This window comes from Chenopodium quinoa, unplaced genomic scaffold (assembly GCF_001683475.1).
Source record: "Chenopodium quinoa cultivar QQ74 unplaced genomic scaffold, ASM168347v1, whole genome shotgun sequence".
Classification (NCBI taxonomy): Eukaryota; Viridiplantae; Streptophyta; class Magnoliopsida; order Caryophyllales; family Amaranthaceae; genus Chenopodium; species Chenopodium quinoa.
In genome coordinates this window covers 1,518,039-1,530,993 of record NW_018744311.1, presented here as the reverse complement: position 1 = coordinate 1,530,993, position 12,955 = coordinate 1,518,039, and the positions used below count along the sequence as shown (strand labels likewise).

General features: G+C 40.2%; 2 protein-coding genes and 1 long non-coding RNA gene across 3 annotated transcripts; all 3 read left to right on the top strand.

Moving 5' to 3' along the window:
- Window positions 1-3,367: 3,367 nt before the first annotated feature.
- LOC110696016 lies at window positions 3,368-5,982 on the top strand. Its single transcript, XR_002506239.1, has 4 exons — window positions 3,368-3,474; window positions 3,950-4,106; window positions 4,519-4,618; window positions 5,775-5,982. It is a non-coding gene; the product is annotated as an uncharacterized LOC110696016 (long non-coding RNA).
- A 20-nt stretch (window positions 5,983-6,002) lies between these two features.
- LOC110696015 (xanthine dehydrogenase 1-like) lies at window positions 6,003-8,976 on the top strand. The gene is made up of 3 exons (XM_021873278.1): window positions 6,003-7,847; window positions 8,197-8,439; window positions 8,555-8,976. The coding sequence occupies exons 1-3, from the start codon at window positions 6,396-6,398 to the stop codon at window positions 8,951-8,953; spliced, it is 2,094 nt and encodes a 697-aa protein (XP_021728970.1). The 5' UTR covers window positions 6,003-6,395; the 3' UTR covers window positions 8,954-8,976.
- A 1,717-nt stretch (window positions 8,977-10,693) lies between these two features.
- Window positions 10,694-12,520, top strand: LOC110696163 (coiled-coil domain-containing protein 186-like). Its single transcript, XM_021873450.1, has one exon. The coding sequence runs from the start codon at window positions 10,694-10,696 to the stop codon at window positions 12,518-12,520; it is 1,827 nt and encodes a 608-aa protein (XP_021729142.1).
- Window positions 12,521-12,955: the final 435 nt, after the last annotated feature.

Here is a 12,955-nt window from a genome sequence, read left to right as displayed (position 1 = left end):
AAACACATCTCTGTTATCCCGCAGGAGCTGAATAAGTTCACAACGGGTGTTAGGATCAAGGTCCATCCCGATTGTTACACATTTCTCAGCATCTCCTTCGGCCAACTCTGCTGTTTCAGTCTGTTGGTCCATGTCCATTGCTGATGGACTGGACTCTTCAGAATCTGGTCTGCTGCCAATGTCAGCAGGTGTCCCAGTCTTTGTGTTCTTCGGCTGGCTCTCTGAGTCTTTCGGCTCAGATGAAGAGTCAACCTTTTCCCTTTCGGGACCTTTTTCTCTGGGCACTGATCCTTGGGCCGAAGCACTTAGGCCTTTCGGCTTTTTTGTGCTTGGCTCTCTTTCTTTTTCTTTCTCCTCCTCATCCTTGTCGTTATCTGGGCGACTACTGGATGGCTTGAGGTAGTTGCACCTTCGGGCGTCCTTCTGGTTGCCCTGTATCCTTTCGGGGAAGTCGGCGTCTGAGACATAAATCATCAGCTGATGATAAGTTGAGACGACCCCTTGGATCTCGTGAATTATGGGTCTCCCCAAAATCACGTTGTACACTGAAGGAGCGTCGATGACCAAAAACTCAATCATGACGTTCCGGGCTGCCTCATCGCAACCGATGGTGACAGGAAGTGTCACCTTCCCATCTGGATAAGTTGAAGCCCCATTGAACCCGGATACCGGATAGGGTACCGGCGTAAGGTGCTTGGGCTTCAGCTTAATTTGGTTGTAGGCTTTTCGGAACAGAATGTTTGCTCCGCTGCCACCGTCAACAAGGACCTTACTGACGTCGTGGTTGGCCACCGTGGCGATGATCACCAACGGATCCTCGTGAGGGAACGTAATCCCCCGGCAGTCGGCGGCTGTGAACGTCATGTTCGGCACCGGCGACTGGGGAGATTGAATGTCAGCGTTGTTCACCTGGTGAGTCAAAGCTCTAAGGTGACGCTTGTGCTCCCTCCGAGAGTATATTCCTCCCGAGATAACATTGATCGGAGGGAATTTCCCCTCCGGTTTTTTACTGTTTTTCCGAGGGAAATCAAGGTCCTGCCGAGGGTCCTTTGCTAACCTTTCGGATTCTTTTTTCTCGCGGTGATCCGCGATGTATTTTTTCAAGTATCCCTTCCGGACCATGTCTTCTATCTGGTCCTTCAGCTGGATACACTCTTCAGTGTTGTGGCCCGAAGACTCGTGGAACTCACACCACTGATTTTTATTTTTTCGCTGATACCACTCTGGGAGTGGTCTCGGCTTTCGGTAACTCTGCTCCTCCTTCGTCACACTGTAAATTTTGGCGCGTGGAAGAGAGAGCGGAGTGTAGGACTCGTATCTGCCTGTGTATGAGGCAAACCTGTCCTTCTTTAGGTCGCTGGCCGAAGATGGCTCCGGAACCTTTGATTTTCCCTTTGCCTTATGGCCTTGGCCTTCAGACAAGGGTATTTGCCTCTGTTTCCCTCCCCCGGATTGAGGTTGGGTTTTTGCCTTATTCCATTCTTCGGCTCGGATGAACTTATCCGAAGCACTAAGAGCTTCCTCCAAGGTCTGCGGGGTATGCATGACCATGAAGTCTAGGAACTTTCCTGGCTGAAGGCCATTCTGCATTGCAAAAACAGCTAACCCCTGGTCCAGCTGGGAGACGCTTGATGACTCGTTACTGAAACGGGTCAGGTAGTCTCGGAGGCTTTCAGTTTCCCCCTGTTGCAGACCCATGAGCTCTGCGGTAGTCTTCTCTCGGCGGTTTGCCGTGGAAAACTTGCTCCTGAACTTGGAGGACAGATCATCCCAACCTGTTATGGAGCCTTGCCTTACTCCCTTGGAGATCCACGCTTGCGCGACCCCCTTGAGAGTGGTTGGGAAATATTTGCACCAAGTCGCCTCGGATCTGGGGCAAAGATGCATATGAGTCTCATACGAGGCCACGTGGTCCTTCGGATCCGTGGTCCCGTCATATGTGATATGCGACGGTATTTTAACCGTGGGTACGCGCTCTTCCAGTATCCATTGCTCGAATGGTGAACTAGCGGGAAGCATAATGGCCTTGCCCTTGTTCCTGGCCGAAGGGACCGCGCTCCGCCCTCTTAGAGAGGTAGGAGTGGTTTTCGTCCCTGGCTGGGAAGTCTGGGCCTCGGCTGCAGGGAACGTGAGGCGACTACGCACGCTCGGTTCCTGGCCGCCGAGTCGGTCAAGGACGCTTCTGCGAGCAGTCTCAGGTTCCCGGCGAGTAGATTCTGGCCGAGAAGCTGAGCTGCTGCTCTTATGCGCTGCTGGTCTTGAGGATGAGGATCCTTTAAATAATTGAGAGTTCTTCTTCCTCTGTTTTTCATTTTTCCAAGAATCCTCCTCCCACTCTTCCAGTTCCCGGAAGGAAGGAAGCTTCCCACCGTCATGGTCTAACTTCCTCCGCTGATGCCGGGTATGCGGAGGAGTTCGATCACGAGGCGGTGGCATATTCTGTGCCCTCATTGCCTCCATGAGTACTGCCAGCGCTCTTGCCACCTCTTCCGAACTGGGCCCCGTCAAAGGGGTCCCCGGCCGAGTGTGGGCATGAGGCCGTGCAGCCGATGGTTGGCTTCGGGACACCGAATATGTCCTATGATCAGACTGACCCCTGCTAGACCGAGAGTGGTCCGGCCTATATTGGGAGTCATGCATTATAAGAGACAGGGAATCCTCCTTGTGTGATCCTCCCCCCGAGCCGGCACCCTTGGGAGAGTTCCGGTCCGGCGAGGGCGATGGTGTAGGGGTTTTAGGCTTTTCGCCCGCTCCTTGACGGAGGCTTTTGCTCTTGCGGTTCTTAGCCATGGCTGCTAAGATAATTGCAAGATGATCTTGGTTAGGAATTTGGCTTAAAGATTTTTGAAAGTCTTCCCCACAGACGGCGCCAAATTGTTTCGGTTGAAAACAAATGGACCTTGCCGAAGGTCCACTAAAATGGAGAAGACTGGATTCGATCCAAGCTGTGTTGGGCCGAAGGTTTCCTGCACAGTGAACACACGTAAACTAGCCTCGGGGGTGTTTCCGAGGAAGGCCCCTCCGATGCTAAAGTCAGTACAATGTGTAAAAAGGAAGACACTATGCAAGAGAGTTTGTAGCTTGAGGCTTTTGTGGAGTATTCCTCAATGCAAGAATGAGCATATGAATTGCAATAATCGGTGTATGAGATAATGTAAGTGACGATGTATGTGTCTGATCTTGTTAATATGAGGGCTTTTATACCTCATCATACTTGGAGAGGTTGGGCTTTAGCCCAATTGGCTTACTTTGTGGGCTGACTTTTGACTTTTGAGCAATTGGAGAGTTGAACCTTGACCTTGGGCTTTTAATTGGATCATTTAGTGCTCCGGCCCAATTTTGACTAAATTGGACCCAAACAGTTAAGGTTGAGGTTTTAACGGTCAAATTCCTTATTTCTGTGTTTCATCACCAATAAAGTTAATGTGGAGGTTTTAATGGTCAAATTTGAGTAAATAAAGCCGTTGTTAATTGGTGAGAAGAAGTTTTTTTTTTTTTTTTTTTTTTTTGGTTAAATAGTGTTGGGATTCATGGAGGTGAATTTTTCTGGGTGAATGTTGGTGGTATCGGGAATGGGTGAGTGTTGCCTCCATGAAAGATGGGCTGAATGTTGGGTAGTGTAAAGGATTTGATCAAATCATATTTACTGATATTGGTTATAGTTACCAATCACTTGATTCACTGTATAAGTTGATAGTCAAAGATATCCTTTATTCTTATCTAATGTACCTAGACAAGTAATCTAATGTATCCAGTCGTATTATATTGCTTACTCATGTACTACATATACTCATGGAATCACATCAATATAATTAAGCTTTAGAACTTTTTTTTTTCTTTCCCTAACTCTATCAGGTAGATGATGCTCTTTGATTAATTAAACTATACTATTTGTTTATTTCTTTCTGAATTATGGATAATTGAATAATCTAACAGTAGAAATTTTCAGTGATTTTCGGGGGGAAAAATGGGATCTTTGATGAGTGAAGAAAAGGTTGGAGTAACCGAAGAAAAAGAATCATATGAAGCTATTGTTTACATCAATGGTGTTCGGAAAGTTCTTTCTGATGGTTTAGCTCACTTGACTCTTCTTGAGTATCTCTGAGGTATAATACTAAACTAATTAAAATTTCATTATTGTTTTAAATTTGTAATCTTAAATTTACTTTTTGAGTTCAAGTATGTATTAATTTCTGTATTTTGCAAGTTTGTGATCATGACTTATTCTGTTGTTACTATGCTTTGTTGTTGAGAAATGATTTAGCTTAATGATAGTCCCCTACTCCCTACAATCCAAAATTAATGTCCAATGAAGAAAACAAAAATATATATATATAAAAAAAAAAATAAAAAAAAAAATAAATAAATAAAATTATAACTTGTTATGCATAGTTTGATGCATTGAGAATGCAACTGGCATCATGCTTAGAAAGAGGAACAATCTGGTATAACATTATATTCATGTTGCTATTTGATTAGTTTGTTAAATGATGATGTGATCTATGCTTTTGGATGCAGATCTTGGTCTAACTGGGACAAAATTAGGATGTGGTGAAGGAGGATGTGGTGCTTGTACATTTATGGTTTCCTACTATGATCAGCAGCACAAGAAATGTGTGTGAGTCTCTGTTTAACTAAATTATCTGCTTGTTTGCTCCTGTTTGGCTTGATTTATGCTCATTAATTAAAATTAATTATAAGAAACTAAAATGGTTACTGTCGCCACCTATAAGTTGGGTATTGCTTAGAAGAGTTGGGAGGTTCTTTGCTTGGAGCGTTTGATAGTCTAGTGGTCCTACCTTGTTTTTTCCTTTCAAACAGCTATTCAAATAAATTTACTGAATTATAATAAAATGGAAAACTAATAGCATGGTGTGAAAAGCAGCTGTTATTTTTGTTGGCTATGAATGAATGTAGGGAGCATTGTGTCATATTAAAGCCTTCTGTCATACAAAGTTCTGTAAAGTTTTTCAACTAACTGTTGTGCGTGTTAAAGGACCAACTCAACCAAAAGCTTATGTTTTTATACTTTAATTCCACTTTTAAAAGAGGGGTGGATGAGATTCGAACCCGTGACCTTTATGTCACGCTGGCTCTGATACCGTGTTAAAGGACCAACTCAACCAAAAGCTTAAGCTTATGGTTGAGGCCCAGGAATATGTTTTTATACTCTATCAGTGCGGAAAGCAGTTTGGACTATGTGTGTTAACTAGCACTACGAAATCAGTTGTGACTGATAGCCCATCATGTTATTGCAGTAGCAATCTGTTAATATTGGCATAATGCATCTTGATACTTTAATATCATCTGAACGCCTGATTTCTTCAAAAAATATGTTATGCAGTATAGCCTATGATTAACCTCCAAATATAATGAATCACAAAGATGAATCGAAGTATTTGTAAATGTATCAATTGATGCAGTGATAATTGTGACTCATGAAGTACAAAGTAATTAGTCAGGTGCTGCTTCTGTCACTGTTATTGCAATGATGACTGTATACTACTTTTTCTACCGTCAAGAATTACCTTAGAACTTTAGAAGGATGGCATAGTTTCATCCGTAGAAACTCGTCTTGTCCATTTTTCTGCTTAATTTTTACACCATTTGGATTGTAGTTACTTCTGTTAACTGCACTTTGTTCTAGCAGGATTAGAACATGAATCCATGTTGGTTGAGCACTTTTATTTTACTATTGCGTCTTTAATGGATGACAAACCAAACCATATTAAAGAGATTGCTTTAATTTCATATTTTTTTCCTTCCTCTACCAGGCACCATGCAGTTAATGCATGTTTGGCGCCGCTGTACTCTGTAGAAGGAATGCATGTAATCACAGTGGAAGGCATCGGAAGTCGTAAACTTGGCTTGCATCCAGTACAGGTTCAATTCTTCCCTTTCTATTTGATTTCATCGAAAGAGGATCATACTTCATATATCATTATAAGTACACACAAGAGCTTTTCAGATGTTGAAATGTTTTACGGGCTCTTCATTGAACAAACTTGAGGAAAGGATGCTTAAAAGTTAAAATTAAAGGACTTAGCAATTCTTAACTTCAGATCCTCTTCCATGTTACAAATAGACTCCACCCGAGTCTATAAAATTTGGTTTTCTTTTTCATTTTTTTTTTCGGGTTTTGATTATCTCAAATTCCTCTGACAACAGGATAGCACTTTGGTGAAGAACTGCAGATGCAGCACCGTTTTCTTTTTCATTTTGGCTTTTGATTATCTCAAATTCCTCTGACAACAGGATAGCACTTTCCTGACAAATTTTAGTGAAAACTGGAACTGTTTTGTAACCTTTCTGTTATTTACTATAAGTTATCTTTGCAGGAATCGTTGGCAAGGTCACATGGCACCCAGTGTGGATTTTGTACTCCTGGATTTGTTATGTCCATGTATGCTTTACTAAGATCCTGTCAAACTCCTCCAACTGAGCAGCAAATAGAAGAATGTTTGGCAGGGAACTTGTGCCGTTGCACAGGTTATAGGCCAATTGTTGATGCCTTCAGAGTTTTCGCTAAAACCGATGACATGATATACACCAATGCTACCTTGGAAGGTCGTAAAGGCAATGAGTTCATATGTCCATCGACCGGTAATCCCTGCTCTTGTGGACTGAAGTCTGATTGCAACTCTGATAATATGAAAGAAAGCGGGGCTTGCAATAAAAGTTACAAACGACTTTCTTATAGTGATATTGATGGTAGCAAATACAATGATAGAGAGCTTATTTTTCCTCCTGAGCTATTGCTAAGGAGGTCTGCCTTTTTTAACTTGAGTGGTTTTGGTGGGCTTAAGTGGTGTAGACCTGTGTCACTTCAACATGTTCTAGAGTTAAAAGCCAAATATCCAGAGGCAAGGTTGATAAATGGTAACACTGAGGTTGGAATTGAAATGAGGCGGAAGAGAATGCAGTATAAAGTTCTTGTATCAGTTGCACAGGTGCCTGAGTTAAACATTTTACATGTGAAAGACAGCGGATTGGAGATAGGGGCTGCTGTGAAACTGTCTGAGCTTCTATCTGTTCTTAGAAGAGTTTCTGTACAGCGTGCTGCTCATGAAACTTCATCTTGTAATGCTTTTATTGAGCAAATAAAATGGTTTGCTGGAACTCAGATTAGAAATGTTGCCTCTGTTGGTGGAAATATCTGCACAGCTAGTCCGATATCAGACTTGAATCCTCTTTGGATGGCTACCGGAGCAAAGTTTCACATTATTAATAGCAAGGGAAACATCAGAACAATTTTGGCAGAGAACTTTTTCTTGGGGTATCGTAAGATTGATTTGTTAAGTGATGAGATTTTACTATCAATTCATTTACCATGGACAAGGCCTTATGAGTTTGTGAAAGAGTTTAAGCAAGCTCATCGTAAAGATGATGATATTGCATTAGTAAATGCCGGGATGCGTGTTCACCTTCAGAAAAAGGACGAAGAATGGCTTGTTTCAGATGCATCAATTGTCTATGGAGGGGTTGCTGCTGTTTCTTTTTTTGCGTCAAAAACAAAAGATTTTCTCATAGGAAAGAGTTGGAACAAGGAGTTGCTAGATGGGGCCTTAAAAGTCTTGGAGGAGGACATATTACTTAAGGAAGATGCACCAGGTGGGATGGTGGAGTTCAGAAAATCTTTGACATTAAGTTTTTTCTTCAAATATTTTTTGTGGGTATCTCGAGAATTAGATGTAAATACACCTTTGACAGAGAGTGTATCCCCATCATATCTGTCAGCGATACAACCATACCATAGGCCACCTGTAACTGGGATTCAGGACCATGAGATTGTCAAACATGGGATAGCTGTAGGATCTCCAGAGATGCATCTATCTGCAACACTTCAGGTCTGTGACAATAATCTCAGGAATATCCCTTTTCACACAGAAATTTTATTTCGCTTTAAAACTTTATATTATGGTGGTTAGTGTTTGTGTGTGTGTGTGTGTGTGTGTGGAAAGGGGGTTTAAGGAGCGGGGCTGTGGTTTATTCACTAAAACATTTCTACTTATGATTGATCATTATAATGTTACAAGCTGAAGTTGGCGTCATTAATGTAATCTGAAGTACAATTATAGATGTGAATTACCTGATAATTTTGAATGATTATTCTTATATTTTCAATCTTGTTCATAGAGCTAGATTTTACATAGTTTTTTAAGTGCTCTTACTATATTATTCTGTCACTCTTTATAGGTCACAGGTGAGGCAGAATATGCTGATGATATGGCAATGCCACCTAATGGCTTAGATGCTGCATTGATCCTGAGTAGAAAGCCTCATGCCCGCATAGTCTCAATTGATGATTTCGGCGCAAAGTCCTCACCTGGCTTTGCAGGCATTTTTTATGCTAAAGATATCCCTGGGGATAATTCTATTGGACCCATTGTTTCTGACGAGGAGCTCTTTGCTTCAGAATTGGTAACTTGTGTGGGTCAGGTATATTACTATGATACAGAGCTTTTGAGTTCATTCTATTGGTGCCTAATAGAATTAGGTACCTTGTTTGAACCTTATCCTGGCAGCTTTTGAACTAATGTCTGTGAATTTACAGGTGATTGGCATAGTAGTTGCTGATACCCATGAAAATGCAAATCTGGCTGCGAGAAGCGTGCATGTAGAGTACGAAGAACTTCCTCCTATTTTATCTATAGAGGATGCACTTAAATCTAAAAGCTTTCATCCTGGCTCAGAGAGAAGATTCAAGAAAGGCGATGTTGATCTTTGCTTTCAGTCAGGTGAGTGTGACAGTATCATAGAAGGAGAAGTACAAGTAGGTGGTCAGGAACATTTCTACTTGGAATCAATGAGCAGTTTAGTGTGGACCATGGACAGTGGTAATGAGGTCCATATGATCTCATCCACTCAGGTATGTATCACCATTGACGGCATTGTTAATTTTAGTTTTAGATGTCTTCTGCCTGTAAGTTTTCCTTTTTTATTTTTTTGTTAATCAATTCTCATAAAATCAATCACTCTGCAGGCACTTCAGAAGCACCAAAAGTATGTTAGTCAGGTACTTGGTCTTCCTATGTCAAAAGTAGTTTGCAAAACCAAGAGAATTGGTGGTGGATTTGGTGGTAAGGAGACTAGAGCAGCTTTCATTGCTGCAGCAGCTTCTGTTCCATGTTATCTGCTAAACCGTCATGTAAAACTCACCTTAGATCGAGATGTAGACATGATGATAACCGGAAAGCGTCACAGCTTTCTTGGAAAATATAAGGTACAATTTAGTTTCTCTAGTTTGTTATTTTGGCTATTGTTATGCTGTGATTGGCATGAATTATGGAGACCTGTGTGTTGTAAACTAAAACAATCCATAAATAATCTCACACGTTGTGAGATTATGCTTACACCAAACGTCATCTTCATTCCAAATGAAAAGCTCCATCAAACCTGTCTTACCCTTGTATGACTTGTATCTTGTTCTCAGTTGAACATGGATGAGTTTGAAACCTTTGTTGAATTGACTACCTTATATTTTGATGATTGACTTACGTAAAACAAACTCCGACTAATGATGTTTAAAAGAGTCTTGGTTAAGCAGAAGATTCAGGTTTGAAGTAATATGTTCCGGAGTAGGAACAACAAAGTTTGGAAGACTTGATGATGAATGCAAGCTTTCAAGATGTCCTCATATCTCTATATACTTAGTTACTCAGTGTATGAACTTAAGAAACAAAAGTGTTGGAAGGAACTAAGAAGAAACATGAAGTTCCTGAAGGAACTTGAAGTTCCTGAAGGAACTTGACGATTGACGGATGACTCAGAAAAGTTTTTAACAGTTTTCAAAATCCTTAATTTAAGGAAGAGATAAAATCAGTTTGAAAATATTGGGATAAAATCAGTTGAAAAGATTTATTTTATAAATAAATAAAATCTAAATAATTCTTTAATTTAAAAGATAAATTTATTTTAAATTAATTAATTGTTTAAATATCTTTTTAATAAATAAATATTTATCTTTTTAATAAATGTTCTTTTAAACTGATTTTTGACTTGGTAAAATTCTGTTTGCTTAAAAACAGGATGCACGTTGGATTTGGGAGTCAAGTTAGTGAAATCATGGTTCTCAACTTCCTCCACTTACATCCCAACTTCCCAGTATAGGTAAACGTGGGATTGAGGGGGAAGTAGGAACATGATGGAAGCTTGGATAATCTCCCTATAAAAACAGATCAACGTTAAGTTTTGAAAGTGTGGAAAAACAATCTTAAGTATTCTGAGCATAGAGTTTCAAAGTGTTTAAAAGAGAAGTTCCTTCCATCCTTAGTCTCTTAAGTTCTTTAGAAAATACTTGTAATCATTGTGTAATTGGGTTTGGGTTGTGAGAGTTGTAAAGTGTGAGATTTGAGAGAGTTGTTTACACTGTACAAGTGATTCGGAGTAGAATCACAAAGTGTGAGAAACTGTGATTGAGGGATCACAGTTGGGTAACTTGAGTTCCTCACGGAACTTGAGTCTAGGCAACGTATTAGTGATTGTAAATCATTTTTACATAGTGAATTTATTCATTGCCTATCTCAGTGTCTTTTCTCTTAGTAGTAGATTTAATTCCGCAAAATTTACCATAGTCTACATACACTACAATTCACCCCCCCCTCTTGTAGTATACATTGTTCTATCAGTTGGTATCAGAGCAAGGAACTCGGAAAAGCAGGAAGCCCTGTCGAGTCAAGTTCCTGGAGGAACAATGTCAAAGGACGAGAGACTAGCTGAAGGTTACTCTACACAAAGACCACCACTCTTCAATGGGAAGTACTATGCCTATTGGAAGACAAGGATGGAGATGTTCATACAGTCCGAGAATTATCAAGTCTGGCGAGCTATCGAAGTAGGAGATTACGAGGTAACCAAGACCAATGCAGAAAATGAGGTAATTCCTAAACCTATCTCTGAATATGATAGAAATGACTTTGAGAAGAAAGAGATTAATGCTACTGCTAAAAAACTCCTAGTTTGGGGTTTAGGGCCAGATGAACACACTCGTGTTATGGGATGTAAAACAGCAAAAGAAATATGGGATTTACTAGAAATAACCCACGAAGGAACTCATGAAGTCAAACGTTCTAAAATTGATATACTGCTTTCTAAATATGAACGTTTTGAAATGGGTTCAAAAGAAACTATTCAAGAAATGTTTACTCGTTTTAAAAATATTACTAATGAATTAGTTTCTCTTGGTAGAGTTGTTCCTATGGATGAACAGGTACGCAAAATTCTAAGAAGCCTTCCTGAAGATGAACGGTGGAGAGCCAAAGTGGCTGCTTTGCAGGAATCAAAGGACTTTACAACCTTTAACCTTGAACAACTTGCAGGTTCCTTGATAACTCATGAGCTTCACCTATCAAACAAAAGTCAAGAAAGCTCAAAAAGCCGAGGAATCGCTTTAAAAGTTGCCCAACCAAGTGATGAGGATTCCGAATCTGGAGTGGAAGAAGCTGCCATGCTAGTCAGGAAGTTAAAAAAGCTGTACCGCAACAAAAGGTTTGGTGACCAAAAGAAAAGGAACTTCAAGAAGAACCAATACTCCAAGGAAACAGGAGGTTGCCACAAATGTGGGAACACAGATCACTTCATCAAGGAATGCCCTCTCTGGGAATCAGAAAAAGGAAAAGGCAAAATGAAGGAACACGGAAAATCTAATACTCCTAACTTTTCAAAATCTGATTACAGGAAAGCCATGATAGCTGCGTGGGGAGACACAAGTTCTGAGGATGAAGAAGAATCCACGGAAGAAGAAACTGCAAACCTGTGTTTGATGGCTAAACACAGTGAAAGGTCAAAGGAGGTAAATCTCGAACCTAAATTTCTGAAATCCCTGTCAAAAGACAAATTAATTTCTTTGCTCATAGAAACATTGGATGAATATAAAGAAATATGTCTTAAACTTGGACAAAATGAAAAAGCTCTAGAAATCTATAAGGATCATATGAAATATTTGAATAGTTCAAGAACAGATGTTCAGGGAAGATTCTTTGATTTGCTAGATAGAAATACTATGCTTAAAGAAACACTGGAAAGAGTCAAAAATGAAAATATCATATTAAATGTTGAATTGACTCAGTATAAATTGCTATGCACTAACATTGATTCTAATAATGCTCTTCAATTGCCTTTAGTAACCTTTAATGATGATCTTGAAAATTTGAAAAAAGAATTGCAGGTTACTAAAGACAAAAATGAGTTCCTTGAAAAGGATCTAGAAAGAGCAAGAAACAATGAGAGTGTAATCCACATGGGAGTTCCAAAGTGGATACTTGAAGCTCAAACCAGAAGGACAGAAGGTTTGGATTTCAACCACAAAAAGAAGAGTAGTAGTAAAAAGAAAAACTATGTGGAACTTCCTAGTGAGACTGTGTGTTCCTTCTGTGGCAAGTCAGGACACAAAGATACTGAATGCAAAAGAAAGGAACTTAAGTCCACTAAAAATATAGTTTATGTATGGCAAAAGAAAAATGAGTCTGCTGTATCAACGAAGGAACCCATGAAAGATGGGGTTCCTGAATCTAACCCTTAGTTTCTTTTGCAGGTCGTAGTGAGGGGGAACAACCAATGGTACCTCGATAGTGGTTGTTCCAAGCACATGACAGGAGATGAATCAAGATTTCTCTCACTGACGGCCTATACAGGAGGAATTGTGACCTTTGGTGATAATAAGAAAGGCAGCATTGTTGCCGTAGGAAAAGTTGGAAGGTCAAGTTCCCAAGCTATTGATAACGTTTTTTTAGTCGAGGGCCTCAAACACAGCTTATTAAGCATATCACAATTTTGTGATAAAGGAAACTCAGTAAGTTTTGATTCTGAAAAATGTAGCATCATTCAGAATGACACTGGGAAAGTTTTGCTGGAAGGAACTCGGAAAGGGAACACTTATACAGTGGATCTCAATACAGTTCCGAGGAACAACTTAACTTGCCTCAGTGTCATTGAGGATGATCCTTTACTGTGGCAT